Source organism: Cucumis melo, chromosome 4, assembly GCF_025177605.1.
Source record: "Cucumis melo cultivar AY chromosome 4, USDA_Cmelo_AY_1.0, whole genome shotgun sequence".
In the NCBI taxonomy this organism is placed as follows: Eukaryota; Viridiplantae; Streptophyta; class Magnoliopsida; order Cucurbitales; family Cucurbitaceae; genus Cucumis; species Cucumis melo.
In genome coordinates this window covers 6,115,402-6,133,183 of record NC_066860.1, presented here as the reverse complement: position 1 = coordinate 6,133,183, position 17,782 = coordinate 6,115,402, and the positions used below count along the sequence as shown (strand labels likewise).

At 33.6% G+C, this 17,782-nt stretch overlaps 2 protein-coding genes across 3 annotated transcripts; one reads left to right on the top strand and one right to left on the bottom strand.

The window, feature by feature from the left end:
- The first annotated feature begins 7,770 nt into the window (after positions 1-7,770).
- Positions 7,771-9,149, top strand: LOC127148844 (uncharacterized). 2 transcript variants are annotated; one of them, XM_051083221.1, is made up of 5 exons: positions 7,771-7,944; positions 8,035-8,250; positions 8,326-8,517; positions 8,599-8,953; positions 9,039-9,149. In XM_051083221.1, exons 1-4 carry the CDS (start codon positions 7,786-7,788, stop codon positions 8,944-8,946), a joined length of 915 nt encoding a protein of 304 aa, XP_050939178.1. In that variant the 5' UTR covers positions 7,771-7,785; the 3' UTR covers positions 8,947-8,953; positions 9,039-9,149. The 2 variants fall into 2 exon arrangements, with proteins under 2 accessions (XP_050939178.1, XP_050939177.1); XM_051083220.1 differs by having other exon boundaries at positions 8,599-9,073.
- Positions 9,150-15,603: 6,454 nt separating this feature from the next.
- Positions 15,604-17,467, bottom strand: LOC103503970 (cytochrome P450 734A1-like). The gene is made up of 4 exons (XM_008468377.2): positions 16,985-17,467; positions 16,560-16,804; positions 16,107-16,476; positions 15,604-16,023 (listed from the first exon to the last, which is right to left on the bottom strand). Exons 1-4 carry the CDS (start codon positions 17,465-17,467, stop codon positions 15,604-15,606), a joined length of 1,518 nt encoding a protein of 505 aa, XP_008466599.2.
- Between the last annotated feature and the right edge of the window lie 315 nt (positions 17,468-17,782).

The window sequence follows — 17,782 nt, the reverse complement described above, 5'->3', positions numbered from 1 at the left end:
AATCAACATTAATCATTTCTCTTTTATGTCGGTTTAAAACCAACATTAAACATCTGTATTTTAAAAAGCAACATTAAAGATCCATTTTCATTTTTTTCAACCGACATTAAAGGTCATATTTCTTCTAGTGTGAGATCCAAATCCTTTCGACTTCTTGTAAAATTTGTTTTTAAATTTTGAGAAGCGTCTTGATAGTAATGCTACTGTCTCGACCAGGTTTTCATCTTGATTGGGGTTTGAGTTTAGTTTGGTCACATCCTCATTGATCCCTTGGAATGCAATATCCTATTTCTTCTTTAACACATGTCCTCGAGAGATAATTCAAAAGTTCTTAAGGATCAAAACAACTCATCCAGCTTCATAGCGGTGATATCATTCGCCTCCTCTATAGCAGCGACCTTCATGTTGAACCGAGACGAAAGGGACCTCAATACTTTTCTTACCAGCTTTGTATCTGTGAGTTTTTCTCTAAGAGCAAATGATTTGTTAGCGAAATCTAAGACTCGTACATTGAAACCGTCGATCATTTCATTGTCAGCCATCTTAAGTGCGTCGAACTTTGAGGATAAAATCTAAAGTCTAGATATTTTGACTTTCGATGTCCTTTCTTAGGAAGTTTCCAGAACAATCCAAGCTTCTTTTGCTGATGAACAGGTATTGATCAATTTGAAGACATTTTGATCGACTCCGTTAGAAAGAGCATTTAGTGCTCTAGAGTTTCCAAATGGTGGTTCATCCTCTTCTTTAGTCCAAGATATCTTGAGTAATTGGAGGTTCTCATCTGCCAATCACAGCTTTCCAGCACTTGTTTTGAATACATTTTAGAAACACTATCATTCTAGTTTACCAGTAGGCATAGTTAGTCCAATCTAGAACTGGGGGTTAGTTGTTGAAGTTCCTTCAGGAACAGAGTCCGTTGAAAGTAGAAAACCTGGCTCTCATACCAATTGATAAAACAAGGAAAGTGTCAACAACAGATGATTGAGAAAAACACTCAGTTAACTTATGGTAGATACAACTAAAGGTGTAAATAAGTAAAGACAGTAGAAACACACGCCACTGTTAATCCAGTTCAATAACACATCATCTACTTTTAGGGAGTCCTTGACCCAAAGTTAGAGATTTTATTATTTTGATTTAAGGATCAGAACAGCAACCTTATGATCTTTAGTACAAAGTTTACAATATGAGTTCTGCACTCTATACTTCAAGTGATACAATTTCAGTTGAATAAGTGGCACTTAAAATAAATCAAAGATAGTTCATAAAAACTCTCTCTTAATCTTTGAACTCTTAAATCTTCAGATTAAGGAACAATCGGCAAAGATCTCCTTTAATCAAGTATCTCACCATACTTGGATTAAGATTTATTAATTCTTCTTCATGATAAAACTTTCAATCTTCAAACTAACATTTTGATCAACGTCACTTACAGAGCACACAAAATTTGGCTAAGAACAATCAATTACTTAGTCGTGTTATTGTTTCATTCTTGTTTCACAGAGGCTTGCCGTAAAACTGAACTTCTTATTGTGTACGCACCTAGGAAAACACACGAAAGAGCATAGAAGAAACTGCCCTATTCTACAAATAAAGGGAATATAAAATCTCGCCTAACAAAATCTTTCCTTGTCAATAATATATTTGAAAGAGAAAGGAAATATATCTTCTTTATGTAAGAGCATTCTCTTTTAATAAATTATTCTCCAAAGGCGGAAGCTTCCGTAAAAAATCTTCTGAACAAATAAACCAAGAATTCCTAAAAGCAAGTGAATACAATCATTTGTGAATTAAAAAATTGTGTTTGAATGTCTTTTACTCATAATTCATTTATTATTCAACACGCATCTATATAAATAACTATGTTTTTTTTTTCTTTTTGAAATCATATCATGCATGCGAATTAGAATTTTATATTTTAAGATCTAATGTTTAGTTTTAGTTGGAATTATGATATTAAGATTTAAAATAACTCACATGTGCTCTTAGTTAAGGGTATATGTTTCAAGGGTTGGGAAGTTCGTTGACCAACTTTTGAACACCACCTCCAATGATCATTTTCGACTGATCTCCGACCACACCTCTGATGACTCTATTGATGAACTTCCGACAACTTCTGAACTTCATAAATTTTATATAATAAATTTATGATGGACACGTAACTGCATAACTTATGGATTATTGCGGCAATTATGTTTGATGGATAGTTATTTGCATAACATATGGTTTATTGTGAAATTATGATGATCGTTGTTTACTGAGAATATTTGTATGAACATGCTTTGGCCTGATGGTGATTGTTAGCTTTAGCTATTAGGATAATATTGTAATGACCCGAATTTATAACGAAATAATCGTAAAATAATTAACAATCACTACAAGAAAATGGAGCATTCCCGACGCCAAAAAGCACGTCGGCATAAAGAACGTCGGGAATAAGGGCTTTCCCGACACCCTCAACAACGCGTCGGGAGATGCGTCGGGGAAAACCATCTTTTCCGACGCACCACGAAGGCGTCGACAAGAATACGTTGGGAAAAGGGGTTTTTTCCGACGCCGTGAACAGTGCGTCGGGGAGCGGCGTCGGGAATAGGGGTTTTTCCCGACACCGCGTGAAACGTCGGGAAAAGGGGTTTAATGAGCGTCGGGAATTCCCCTTTTCCCGATGCATTTTGAGGGATTTCCCGACGCCACGTCACTGCGTCGGGAAATCCCCTTTAAATTCGTTTGAGTTCTGTGAATTACAAAACCGAAACCGAGAGGAGGAGAAAAAGAAAGGAGAAGAAGAAGAAGTCGTCGCCGTTGAAATTTCCTTTTGTTCCGCCGCCGTCCGTCGCCGACCGCCCTCGCCGTTGTTCCTCGTCGCCGTCTGCCACTTTAGGTAAGTGAAATATGTAAATTTATTTAGTTTTAGTTTATGTTTTAGGGTTTTTTTTGATAAAAATTAGTTTAGGGTTTTTTTTTTATGAAAATTAGTTTAGGATTTTCTTTTGGAATAGATTTTTGTTTGTTAAATGTATTTTTGTATAGAGTGTGTGTAATTTGTGGTTGAATTGGAATTTGAAATTTGAAATTTGAATGGTTTAGGATTTTTGTTTTAGAAAATTGAATAAAATTGAATGGGGGTTGAATTGGGGGAGGGGGTTTATTGTTAAATTGAAAATTGAATTGGGAGGGGGGGGTTTATATTTGAATTGAAAATTGAAAATTGAAATTGGAGGGGAGGGGGGGGGGGGGTTAATAGTTAAATTGAATTAGGGGGGATGTATAGTTAAATTTAAAATTGAATTGGAGGGAGGGGGTTTAAGTTAAATTGAAAATTGAAATTGGGGGGGGGGGGGAATTTATAGTTGAATTGAAAATTGAAATTGGAGGGGAGGGGGGGGGGGGGGAGTTAATAGTTAAATTGAATTGGGAATGTAATATGTGTGTTAAGATTTGTTTTGGCTATCCTGCAGTTATGGTAGCTTTTTTGTTTTGAATTTGTTTATGTTTGGGATGGCTATCCTGCAGTTATGGTAGCCTTTTTTGTTTTGAATTTGTTTATGGTTGGGATGGCTATCCTGCAGTTATGGTAGCCTTTTTTGTTTTGAATTTGTTTATGTTTGGGATGGCTATCCTGCAGTTATGGTAGCCTTTTTTGTTTTGAATTTGTTTATGTTTGGGATGGCTATCCTGCAGTTATGGTAGCCTTTTTTGTTTTGAATTTGCTGGTATCAAGGGGTGGTAGTTAGGATAGCTTGAAGTATTTTGTTGTTAATAATTAGGTTGTGTTGGCTATCCTGCAGTTATGGTAGCCTTTGTAGTTTGGAGGGGTTTGTAGGATGCGAAGATATTTTGAAGTATTTTGTTGTTAATAATTAGGTTGTGTTGGTTATCCTGCAGTTATGTATAAGGGTTGGATGAAACTTAGAAATAAGTCCCTTGAGTATAGACATGGAGTGACCCAATTTTTAGAATTTGCCAAATTTCATGTTGATGCTTACGGACGATTGAGGTGTCCATGCAAGAGATGCTTGAATTTAAATTGGAGCTCATTAGAGGGCGTGGAAAGACATCTGCTGACTATAGGAATATCCCCCTACTACACAGAATGAGTGTATCATGGAGAGTCATTAAGCTATAGAGGTACAGAAAACTTTGAGGAAGGAACTAGTAGTAATCCTTTTAATGAAGGAACTAGTAGTACACAATTTAATGAAGAAGGTGATATCTTTGGTATGCTAAATGATTTACAAGCCCCTATTGAACATGAAGAGGAAATAGAGGAATTTCGTTTGGAAGATGAAATGACGATGAATGTTGGGGTAAATATAGATGAAGATACAACAAATAATATATTTCAGGACTTATTGAATCAAGCACGTAATGAGTTGTACCCCGGTTGTTCTGAATTTTCGTCGTTGAATTTTTTGGTTAAGTTGATGCATGTGAAAGTTCTAAATGGTTGGAGTAACAAGTCGTTCGACATGTTGTTAGAACTTTTAAGAGCAGCGTTTCCAATGTGTAATAGTACTATTCCTAGTTTATTTTATGAAGCAAAACGAAAACTTCGTGACTTGGGCTTGGGATATGAGACTATTCACGCGTGCAAGTATGATTGTGTATTGTATTGGAAAGAGTTTGCTGATTTGCAACATTGTCCTACATGTCGCGAGGCTAGGTACAAGGTTAATCTTAATAGAGGGAAAAAAATTCCGCATAAGGTATTGCGCCACTTTCCTTTGGTACCTAGTTTACAACGCTTGTTTGTATCGCAGGAAGGGTCTGCTGACATGAGATGGCATAGGGACAAACGTGTTGAAACAGATGATGTCTTGAGACATCCAGCTGATGTAGAGGGGTAGAAGCACTTTGATTCTGAATTTCCTGATTTTGCTTCTGATCCACAAAACGTGCGTTTGGGCTTGGCTTCAGATGGGTTTAACCCATTTGGTCAAATGAGTACCTCGTACAGTATGTGGCCTGTTGTGTTACTTCCTTACAATTTGCCACCATGGAAATGCATGAAAGAGACAAATTTCTTTATGTCATTGCTCATACCCGGTCCTAAATCTCCTGGTAGGAAAATTGATGTGTATCTCGAACCATTGATTGAGGAATTGAAAGACTTATGGACTTTTGGGGTGCGTACGTATGACTCTCTTACAGGTCAGTTCTTTCAGCTATACGCAGCCTTGTTGTGGACGATTAATGACTTCCCGGCGTATGGTGACCTATCAGGGTGGAGTACGAAGGGGTATCAGGCATGTCCTATATGCATGGGTGATAGATCGTCCTTCGGGATACGAGGTAGAATATCTTTCATGGGACATAGACGCTATCTTCCACAGAATCACGTGTGGCGTAGAAGTAGGCTACACGATGGAAAGGTAGAGCGTAAGGCTCCTCCTGTGGTGATGAATGGGCATGAAATATTAGAACAACTAGATCAGTTGGAATTTCCATTTATGAGTAAACATCCTTCAATACAGGATAAGAAAAGAAAGAGAGCTCTTAATTGGACGAAGAAAAGTATTTTTTTCAATCTTCCTTATTGGTCGAGACTTTTGTTACGTCACAAACTTGATGTAATGCACATTGAGAAGAATGTTTGTGACAATTTGATTGGTACGTTATTGAACATCGAAGGGAAAACGAAGGATACCACGAATGCTAGGTTGGACTTACAAGATCTGAAGATAAGAAAGGATTTACATCTTGTAGAAGTGGGTAACCGATTGGTGAAGCCACATGCGAGCTACACGTTGACTACCAGTGAACGAGTAGAGTTTTGTAAGTTTCTGAAATCAGTTAAGTTTCCCGATGGATTTGTTTCCAATATATCGAGATGTGTGCATGAAAGAGAGGGAAAAATATCAGGACTAAAAACGTATGATTATCATGTTTTATTACATCGACTGCTACCAATTGGTATTCGAGCATTCTTACCGAAGAACGTATACACTGCTATAACCGAATTATGTAATTTTTTCCGTGACTTGTGCGCCCGAACGATAAGAGTAAGTGATCTAGACAGATTGCAAGCAGATATCATAATCATACTTTGTAAGTTGGAAAGAATATTTCCACCTGCCTTTTTTAGCGTTATGGTGCACCTTGCCGTTCACTTACCATATGAAACGAAGATTACTGGTCCGGTTTCTTATAGTTGGATGTATCCGATTGAAAGGAGTCTACGAACGTTAAAGCAGTATGTTAGAAACAAAGTACGTCCTGAGGGGTCAATTGCAGAAGGCTATGTCATGAATGAATCTAGTACCTTTTGTTCACGTTACCTACGTGGTATAGAGACTCGATTCACAAGAGATGAGCGAAATGATGATACCATTGTAGAGAACGAGGTAATTGGTAACTTTGAAATTTTCAAGCAGAAAGTACGACCCTTAGGTGCATCAAGTGTTCGTGCTATATCAGAGGAAGAGAAACGACTCTTCCATTGGTACATACTGAATAATGCTGACGAAATATCAGAGTATCGCAAGTAAGCATATTCATCATCTTTGTAATTTTTAAATATTTGTTATATATTGTTCTTACAGAAATTAAACTCATCTCTATTAGGAAACATTTGAGGCTCCAACGTCGACATGCTCAAAATTCTATGGATTTGTATAAAACACATGAACGAGCATTCCCTGAATGGTTTCGAGCACAGGTGTTAGAACTGCGTCAGTCTGCAAACCTATCTGATGATTTCTTCTCACTAGCGATGGGACCATCCTTTGACGTTCGTTGTTACAATGGATGCATCGTAGGTGGTGTAAGATTTCACACTATTTTTTTTGTAAAAAACTAAAAAAATGAGGATGATTGAACTTGATTCTCGACGTAGTACTCAAAATAGTGGAATAATGGTCATTGGTGAAAGCGATGCAAGTGGAACTGGAGACAATAATTTCTACGGTGTTCTGGACGAAGTGTTGCACGTACAATATCCGTTGGGAAGAAATGTATGGCTATTTAAGTGTCGGTGGTATGACACGGACGTAAACAAAAGTCAAAGAACGACACACATTGAAGTAGGGTACAAATCTCTCAACACATCCCGTTTTTGGTACGCGGAGGAATCTGTAATTCTTGCAACTCAAGCACATCAAGTTTTTTATGTAGATGATCCAAAAAATGGTAACAATTGGAAAGTTGTGCAAGTCATCCAAAATAAGCGTATTTGGGACGTGCCAGAAGTGGAGGATGTTCAGAATGACCATATTAATATAGTAGAAGTTGTTGTAAGCCACCAAGTGGATGACCACATCGAGGATGACACTCTATGCAGAAATGACGTTGATCCTACAATCATTGAAAGACCGGTTGTGCGTCATGTCACTGACGACGATGTGGATGAACACTTGTCACATGCAAGTGATGAGGAATTATAGTGACAAATTAAACCACGTATGCACATATTTATATCTAGTTTATATATTTTGATTCTAGCTATGTGTTCATATTTGGTTATTGAATGTTTGTATGTCCATAGTCATTATGTCATATCGACGATCAAATTTTATGGAGACGGACGATATGTTCCTCCAGTTTGAGGAGGATTTAGATAACATTGCGGGAGGGTCGTCATCTGTGGGCGACAATACGGGTGAGTCTAAGAATTTTCTTCATTTTTAACTTACAAATATTTCATGTAGGGGTTTCTAACTTTATATGTTATTGTTTATTTATTGAGCAGGATCTTCTTCTCAACAAACAACTCCGACTCCTAGGAGACGTGCGCAGTCTCGACTCTTGGAGTTAGAGCGCCACGTTGCAATAAATGGGCGCATTCCGATGACGATCGCCCCTGGAACGGAGAAGCCTATTTCTCCATACGCCGTTCGCTTCAGCCAGGCGATAGGCGTGTGCGTGCGAAAGACATTTCCCGTCCGCTGTCTTAAGTGGACGGACGTTGGGAGAGAATACATTGAGGTCGTCAAGGGCGACCTCCAGGTAATTAAATGCACTACACATTTATATATGATTTCATTTGAAACATATCTAACCTTAACCAATCTAATGTGTTATGTTTGTAATGTGCAGCGATTGTTTGTGCTTGATTTCAATGATCAAGCAATGAACAGGTTTGTTGAGCATCAGATGCTCACGACCTTTAAAGAGTTCCGGGCCGACTGTCATAGACATTTCAAAAAGTACAGCGACCCGGAGGAGGCTCGTGCCAACCCACCAAACGCATTGGTTGGACGTGATGAGGATTGGCACTTCCTCTGCGACCATTATATCAGCCGTGCATTCCAGGTATTTGTCATGATTAATTATGATAACAAGTTTTTATATGTATAAGAAATAAACAATATAATTGTTTTAATGCAGGAGCAATCACGGACAAACAAGGCTGCTAGACAGAAGCAGCCTTACAATCATAGTAGCGGGTCCAAGTCGTTTCTACAACGACAGTATGAGCTCGCTGAAAGAAGAGGGCAGCCGGTCGATCGTGTGGAATTGTTCCAGGAAACACACGTTCGAGCTGGGACATTCGTGTCGCAAGCCGCCGAGGATGCGCATGTAAGTTATACCCTTATTAATTATCCACTTTTATTATATATTTTAGCGCGTTAACTAACATAATTTTTAAATTTGTTGCAGAATCAAATGATGGAACTCCAATCCCAGCCTACCCTAGAGGGTAGTCAGCCACTCTCTGAGGATGAGATATGCGATCAGGTGTTGGGTAGACGACCAGGCTACTTAAAAGGCCTTGGTTGGGGACCCAAGCCGAAGGCCCGCAGAACGGCAAATGCAAGCAGTTCGTCGACATCTTGTTCGCAGTCCACACAAAAAGAGATTGAATTACAAGCTAAACTTCATGAAGCTTTGGAACGGATTGAAGTACAAGATAAAAATCACCAAGCATTAGCTTCACAAGTGGAAGCTATGAAAAAGATGATTGAAGACCTAACTCGTGCACAACAGGGACCACCACATGATCCCTAGCTCTGCGGTACGTCGTATATGTCTCTATTATTCTTAAGTTTTTGCAATATATGATTATGTATTAAACTTAGTTATTTTTATACCATTTTTAGGACCGAAGGTGTAGAATGACGCGCATACGCACCTCGTTGGAAGATTTTTCATTATGTTTATGTTTTTTCTATATTGAGAACTATATTTTGTTGTAGTCAACTTATTCGTATTATTAATTTTAATTCTATTTTTTTAATTTGTGTTTGTATATTTATTAATTTATTTTAATTTTATCCAAAACGTCGCGAAATTTTTTTGAGCAATCCGAACATCATTGTGAATGTTTGAGCAAAATATTATAAGGAAAAAAGTAAAAATAAAATATTTAAAAAAATATATAAAAAATATTTCCCGACGTTCATTACGTCGGGAAAAAAACGTCGGAAAACAGGTTTTCCCGACGCCGGGAGATGCGTCGGCATAGACAATTATATATAGGTTGCAGTTGCACTTTATAGAGTGATCTCAATGAAAAACGCAAAACATTTGTTAAATTCAAATGTTGAAAATTTAACCAAAAAAAAAAAAAAAATTGTACACAATAATGTTACTCATTTAGCAAGACTAAGTGAGATCATCTCAATCTCATTCACTCCCTCTCCTATGAGATTGAAAGTTTATCCTCTATTCCTATGATATTATTGTATTAAAAATGTATTACTTTAATAAACTAATATTTTCTTTAATTATCATATTAGTTTCTTTAAAGTTGTTGTTTCTCAATTTTAATATATATATAATTTTAAAAAAGAAATTATAGATAATTTCAAAAGAAAGAAAAATCTTGATCCGTGCAACACACGTTTGTATATTCTAGTATATCAAAATTTGGTTAAGAATTCGAGTTTTTAGTTAAAAGAAAAAAAAAATGAAAACTATAGTAAAAACTTTGAGGGAAGCAAATATAATTTTCAAAAAATAAAAAAATAAAAAAAATCAAATTGTTAATACCTCTTTAACAATTTTTTTTTCTTTTCAAAAAACCAAAGATTACTCTCATTGTCAACCAAACTTCATTTAATTTTAGTTATTGAATTCTATAATATAAGAACTATTTATTTAAGTAATTATTGTACCTTTATATGCTATTCTATAAAATGATTGGCAGCCACACGTAATGCAAATTATGATCACACATTTACAAATTTGAAGTTATCATGGTGGATTCAGTGATTTTACGTAACAAGTACCATACATATAAATGTAATTAAAAACAATTATAAAATATAAGTTTTCATGTTTTAAAATTGATCGAGATAACTTAAATATAACAAAAAAGTTTAAAATTTTAAAATTTATAATTTAAAAGTACTTCTTCTAAATTGGTTTTTTTATAAGATCTATTAGAACTAAACAATTTACATTAAACAAAGTCCAATAATTTGCTTGTCCAACATGACTCCTCCTAATTTCTTACCTATTTCACCTTTGTTTATGTATATGTTTAGACTACCAAACTATGTTCATGCATGTTGAATAAATGAGATTTAGAATTAGTTTTAATTTTTAATCTAACATATATTCATTAATAGAAAGTATACTTCAAGGAAAATTTCCTTCTCAACGTTGACGAAGAAGAATATGATGATAACAACAATAATAATAGGTTGAGTTTCAAGATGTATCTTCTTTTTGCCTTTTCTTTCATCATTCATATAAAAAATACATTAAAATATTTTAAAAATAGGTATTGAAATGCAATATTAATATGACTCATGGCTCGACTACATTAAAAAGACATTATATAAATAATTAATATATAAGTTTGCATCTCATTCAACAATGGATTGTGAACCAAAAATATATATAGAAAAGAAAGAGTCAGAAGATCTTTTACTAATACTTAAATTTTGTGGATTTCAATTATCACATTGACAATAATTGCGGCATTTCCTAGAAATGTATAATAAATAAATATTTTCATTTTATAGATATATTATTCATACAATTTTATTTTGATGGCGTTGATTCAATATTTTACATTTAATTAATTAAGAGTCCGTTTTTAAAAAAGTACAAATAAGGTGAAATTTTTGGAACCATGAAACCTCCGGATTTTAGCATATAATAATGTTAGTTTAGTTAATTTTTATTTTCTGGTTAATTATGTTTTATTCTCTAGATGCACAATTTATCAAATAATTCAACAATGATACATAGGTTTAAAGAAGGATTATTTTTAAAAATAGTAAAATATTAAAACTATTTATAAAATATAGTAAAATTCATTCAATTTTCTCTAGTCGATTTAAGTTCTTTTTTGCTATATTTTGTAAATAGCTATTCATAATAATTGAAAATTTTTTAGAAGTAGCACATTTTTTGTTTAATTTACATTTCAAAAACAACACACTTAAAAATACTCATAATTTTGTTTTTTTTTTGTCAATCTCGATTAACCTTGACACCTAGATTCTTCACAAAATTTTAAGAACTCTTTGAACGTAATTTCTCTCGGTCGATATCAACATCAAGATTGTGTGTATTTGTATTTAAATTTGAATATAAAGAGTTTTACCAAATGACCACAAATACCTTTAGAAGCCTGAATGTTAGATATTCTCACACTCTTAACCTTAAACCCCTTTCGATTGAGACTAAACGAGTTTGCTCCCAAAATCAAAGACAATTCTCTGATTTTTGCTCCTTGAAATTTCAAGAAGTCATCCTCGAACTTAAATCACTGAAGGTGAATTGCTTTGAACGATTCCATAGTATAGGGTTTAGTTTTTAGTTTATGTTCTAGTGTTTTTTTGTGAAAATTGAGGTAGATGGAAAATTTTGTAGTTGGTTTTCTGTTGTAGTTTGAATGTAGAATATTATTTTAATTTAATGTATGTGGTTTCTTTCGATGAATCTCGATATTTTCATTGATGAAACTGTCCGAGATTCATTGTGTTTCACATGTATTTTGTGGAGTAATCTTGGGATGATTTCGCCGGAGATTAGGTTGAGATACATCACAAAATGCATGTAATACCCTTATTTTGTGGCGTCCCAGTGAAATGTTGTCTGAGTTCAATTGGCAATTCATGTTGTCCTAGGTCTAGATTTACTCGAGATGACACTGAGATTTAGGACAAGTTACTACTTGTGCCTTGTTATGTGTGTTTTCTATTTTGCAGATGTCCCTTGTAACAGAAATCAACACTAAGATTTTTTTCTTAATCAACCTGGCACTTAGCGAAGACCGTGTCAAAAACATCAAAAGTTAGCTAACACAAAAGTGGATACACATATTCAGAAAAACCATATTCAAACATTTCCTAGATGTGAAGTTGGTGTTTAATGGACCGCTTTGCCACTACATCCTCTTGAGAGAGGTGAATGACGAACAGAAGGACGTAATTTTTTTTAAATTACTCAGTCAAAAGGTCTGCTTTGGACGGAAGGATTTTGATACCATCACGAGGTTGAGATTTAGGCGGAGACATCTTGTTCAATTTGAAGATAATAAAACCCTGAGGTTTAGACAGTTTCGATGTCGATCTCGGTCAAGATGGGCTTGGAAATTATCTTGAAGAAACTTTTAAAAATTTGTGAAGAATCTCGACGTTGAGATTCATCAAGATTAATGGAGAAAACCAAAATTAAGAGTTTTTTTTAGAGTATATTACTTTTGAAATTGAAAACCAAAAGTCTACTCCTCAAAATTTTACTTAATAATTCCTGTTTGAAGAAATAATTTTATGATATGGTTTCTTCAATAAATATTTTTACTAAAAATTCAAAATTTTTCATGAAAAACTAAAATATGAAGAATCAAATGTGAGAGAAGAGTCTAAATAATTTTAATTAAAAAACTATATACTTATATTCAAATACGATCAGAACTTTTGTATTTGGAGATTTTTTAAGAATAATAATAAAAAAGAAAACAAACTTTTTAATTCTATAATTTATTAAATATGCTAATAACAATTTTAATTCTATAATATGTTCTTTTGTCAAAAAAATCAACTGCGGCCATACTAAAACGTTGTATTTTTATGCAATTGTTTATCAATTAATACCAATTGCAATCAAATAATGGATCTGTATAGCAAAATATCATTTTTTTTATATAAAAATAAACTAAACCAAAACTACATCAGGCAAACTTGTAATCTTATATGAAATTATGATCCCCTAAACTGAAATTCTGAATTTTCCTCTTACGATAACCAACTCAAGAATCCAAACATATACATTATAGATTTACATTATAGTCTTTGATCTATCTTTTAAAAATGATCATGTCAAGTCACTCCATTACTAGGGCAATGGTTGTCTGGATCGAGGAAATTAAAATAGGAATTAAGGATGCATGTGTTCGGTTGTGCATGGAAATGTTATTAAGAATATATGGGAATATATTAAGAATATATGGGAATAAGTAGTTTTTGTATTTCATTTGTAAAATTAATCACAAAAAATCTATAAGTTTTTAATAAATTAATTGATAAAAAATAAAGATTAATTTTTATAAATGTAACAAAATACAAAAATATTTCCAGTTCATGTAACAAAAAGCAAAAGTCAGTTAAGTAGCTATAATATTTTCACAATTTTCAGATTTGTCCTTGAATATTGCAGATACTATTTTTCCTTCTTTTTTTTCGATTTATTCATCATCATCTTCCAGATTTTATTTCTTCTATTTTTAAATAATTTATTCTTCTGATTTAAATCATCTATTTATTTTCACCATTTTTGACAAGATTCTTTGAAACTACTTCATCTTTCTCATATTCACGAACATCAAGTTCATTTAAATATCATTTTGACATGATATAAACGAGCGTTTACAATGGTCAACACAATCGTTTAAACTTGAAGTCTTTTTCCTATCGTTTAAAAATATCTACATGATCGTGTTGACATGATCTAAACGATCGCTTACCATAACCAACAACAAAATCGTTTAGCATGATCAACATGATCGTTTGAAGCCCTTTTTCCATTGTTTAAAAAGAACATACGATCCCGTGGATATGATCTAAACAATCACTTACTATAGTCAATACAATTGTTTAGTATGATCAACACGGTTATTTAAAAAATAATATCAATTAAATTATTAATTACTAGTGATTGTAAAACGGGTAATTTGATAGGATAAATTTGATGATTGTATACAATTATTATGAATTAATCGATAAATTCTAATTAATCAATGATAAACTAATTATAAAATAATTAGGAAATAAATTCATATTATATTAATCATAATTATCATTAACTAACTACAAAGAGTCATTTTTAAATATAATAAAATAAACTAAAATATTTACAACATATAGTAAAATTTTGGATTCTATCAAGGATTAAGTATTAGGCAACGAAGCTATGTTCAAGAGTTGTTTTCTGCTGCAAAGAATTGTGAAGGTCTTCAAGGTTCAAGTAAAGAACTATGTGAAGAGACAAATGAAAAGAGTTATTCCGTTCGTTAGGCGTTCGACGTGTCATCTCATAAAGAGGTGAACGAAGGATATGTCTAGGCGGCACGCTCCCATATGGTCATATGGTGTGACAATTGGGACGAGGCGTGACAAATAGAGAATTAATTAATAGTTAATTAAAATTTAAACTATATGTTATGCGAGAAAATTCACATATGATTTAAATGAATGATTAATTAAATATGATTTACTTAATTATTTATATATTTAATCAATTAACTATTTTAATATTAATTTAATTTAATTTAAATAAAATTAAATTAATAAGTCCCTCACGTGGGAATAATCAGGGGAACGTGGAATGCTTCCCACAATATCTTAATCTCTCATTTTCTTCGTGAAGAAGAAACCGGAAGTAAGAACTCAAAAGTGAGACCAAGTGATTCTAAAAAAGAAACAACTCAAAACTCTTTGCGTTATCTCTCAAAAGAAAAGAAAAATTCTCTCCGTTAGTTTTTCCAAAAAGTCAAATTTTGATTTCCACAAACAAAAATCTCGAATTACTCTGAGAATAGAAAAGACTCCAAGTGGTAGTGTTGACTCATAGAAAAGACTCCAATTGGTAGTGTTGACTCCCAATTGTTGTTTTGTAGAATTCAGAGACGATAATAAACTAAATTTGTTATTGTTCTTTTGCTATTATTGTATGAATAATTTTAATTTCCAATTCAATTGAAAAAAAAGGTTATGTTAAATTCTTTCGCTGTAAAAGGGTTCTTATCCTTCAAAACATTCAATGCACACTCTTTATTAATGAGGGAGTTAACCCCAAAATTGAATAAGAGCACTATATAAATATGATCATTAGCCTTGAGAGTATATTTTAAGAGAGAATAATATTATTTGTAGGAGAATAAGGAACTCATATAATACAAAAGAATAAAGGATCCACAAATTCTACAAATCACCAAGAATATATATGAAAAATGTATCTTTACGAAGTTGTTGACATGCCGACCAACATGTTGCTCAAGTTTTACAATTAATAAAATCATCCAACTATACTTCAATGCATGAGAATAATTACCAAAAAGATAAAATAATACATGAATAACAATCTAAAAACTACTAACGCAAAAATGAATAAATTTATATCAACAAATTATTTATTAATGAAATGAGTAGAAATAATTATTGATTTCTTTTCCTAGTAATTATTTGAAGAGAGAAATATAATCTATAATCAATTCCATAAGCTCCTAACAAGGAGTTGTACACCAAACTGAGGGTTTAAGCTTACAAACATCATAGGGGCATGCATGTAGGTTGGAGAAACTGTAAAAGCGAAGCGCTGAATTATCATAGCCAATGCAACTTTGGCCTCGATTAAAGCCAAATGTTGTCCTACACATATTCTAGGACCCAACCCAAATGGTAAAAATGAAGCCAGATGCTTCCTAGACTCACTAAATCTCATAGGGTTGAAGGTGTGTGCATCTTCTCCCCAAAGCTCTGTATCATGGTGGATTGCAACCACCGAAAGCTGAAGTTGTGTGCCTTCTGGAACATCGATGTTTCCTAGCGTCAGTCGTTTCATTGTCCGTCTCATCATCATAATCGCCGGTGGATATAGTCGAAGTGTTTCATTGACTATCATGCTCACCTATCAAACAAAATGAATCGTTAAATACTCATCATCTCTCGTTTTTCTTTAAGCTTTAGAGTCTATTGTGATTTAATACTTACTAGTTTTAGTTCAGTTAAATTATCTGTTGTAGGCGGTGTCTTTTGGCCACAGACATTGATAACTTCTTCTCTAACTCGATCTTGCCATTCTTGATGCTCTGCTAGTAGTAAAAGTGCCCAAGTTAAAAGATTGGCCGTTGTTTCCATTCCTGCAAAATAGAATGTCTTGCATTCATTTACGACTTCGTCCACCCCAAGTGTTTCTATTTCCCCATTCTGGTTCTTGTATGATGACAATAAGAGTCTGAGTAGATTAGTTGAGTTTTCCCTTTCTTTTCTGTTTTTCTCACTTTCAACCAGTGCTTTTATTGATGCACGAGTTTCTTTTTCCAACCTATCCCTCTCTCTATTCATCTTGGTAGGTAAAAATCTGTGTTTTTCATGAAAAATTCAATATTAATAATTGTTACTAAAAAGGAACTAAGAAATTAGAAAATGGGAAAAATGATAAACCTATAGCCAGGAATATAAACAGTTGAGACAGCTTGGAGAAAATGATTCATTTGTTGTTCTTGCAAGTTGAAAATACGTTTGCCTTCTTCAAAATTACTTCCAAATGCAGTTCTTGATATTACATCTGCTGTGAGGAGACGAAGTTGTTTATGGACATCTACTTCAAACTCTTCCATACCTCCCTTCATTTCTTCCCATTTATCCAACACATTACGAACACTTGAAGTAATCTCTGGTAACCAACCCTGACAATTGTGAATTTTTGATTAAATATTTTAACCATACACAAGTTTTCTAAACTTATAATAATTTTTTTTTTTAAAAAAGGACATCATTTATAGAAATAGCATAATATTTGAAACTATTTATTTACATATTTAAAGAAAAAAAGAAAAAGAAAAAGTAAGTTTTGTTTATAAACAAACCTTGACACGGTCGATGGTGAAAGCCTGATTTGCGATTCTTCGATGAACAACCCATTGTTCGTCCTCGAGTCCAACAAGTCCTTCTCCAAAAAGCAACTTGGAAACTGCGGTAAACCCCACCTTTCTAAAAGGCCCGCCTGTATTTGCAAGCACTTCCTTAATCATAACTGGGTCGGATATTGCTAGTCTTGGCTTCGATCCGAACCAATACACAAACATTTTTCCGTACTCCATGGACCATTGGTGAATATAAGGCAGCACTCGACACACTATATCATGGGTTAATGGAATTGTCTTCGCTTGTGCCTCCATATACATACGACGCATATCAGTGGCATTACCGATGATGGGGCGATATGAAGGTCCCGTTATGCCTTGCTTTCGGAAGTGGATTTGAATTCTCCATGGAATCCAAAAATTGGAGTAGACAAATTTAAAGATGAAAATTGTGAGAAATAGAACAGAAACGCCGAGAATATACATTAGAAAATATTCAAAATCCAATGCTCAATTATATTAGCTAGAGAAGTAGTGAGAGGTTTTTGATATATTTTTGGTTCATTCCCGTCCATATTTATAGTATGGTTAAGATGTTAAAATGGCACGCAATTGAAGACTTGGTACGTAGTTGTGGCAACGACTTTGAGTTATCCGTAAGAAATCAAATCAATATTATTTTGACTAATGTATGCAACATAATTATTATATTTATATAGTTCTCAACGATTTCCATTTTGATTCATTATATTATATTCTTCTAAATATTTTAATATTTTGATGGCGTCTAGATTTTGGAGC

Excerpts from the sequence above, each read along its gene's own strand:
- LOC127148844 (XM_051083221.1), top strand. The coding sequence starts at position 7,786 with ATGACGATCGCCCCTGGAACGGAGAAGCCTATTTCTCCATACGCCGTT. Across the intron at positions 7,945-8,034 it reads TCGTCAAGGGCGACCTCCAG|CGATTGTTTGTGCTTGATTT; the intron begins GTAATTAAATGC and ends TGTAATGTGCAG. Across the intron at positions 8,251-8,325 it reads ATATCAGCCGTGCATTCCAG|GAGCAATCACGGACAAACAA; the intron begins GTATTTGTCATG and ends GTTTTAATGCAG.
- LOC103503970 (XM_008468377.2), bottom strand. The coding sequence starts at position 17,467 with ATGTATATTCTCGGCGTTTCTGTTCTATTTCTCACAATTTTCATCTTT. Across the intron at positions 16,805-16,984 it reads TCACCATCGACCGTGTCAAG|GGTTGGTTACCAGAGATTAC; the intron begins GTTTGTTTATAA and ends CACAATTGTCAG. Across the intron at positions 16,477-16,559 it reads GTTTATATTCCTGGCTATAG|ATTTTTACCTACCAAGATGA; the intron begins GTTTATCATTTT and ends TGAAAAACACAG.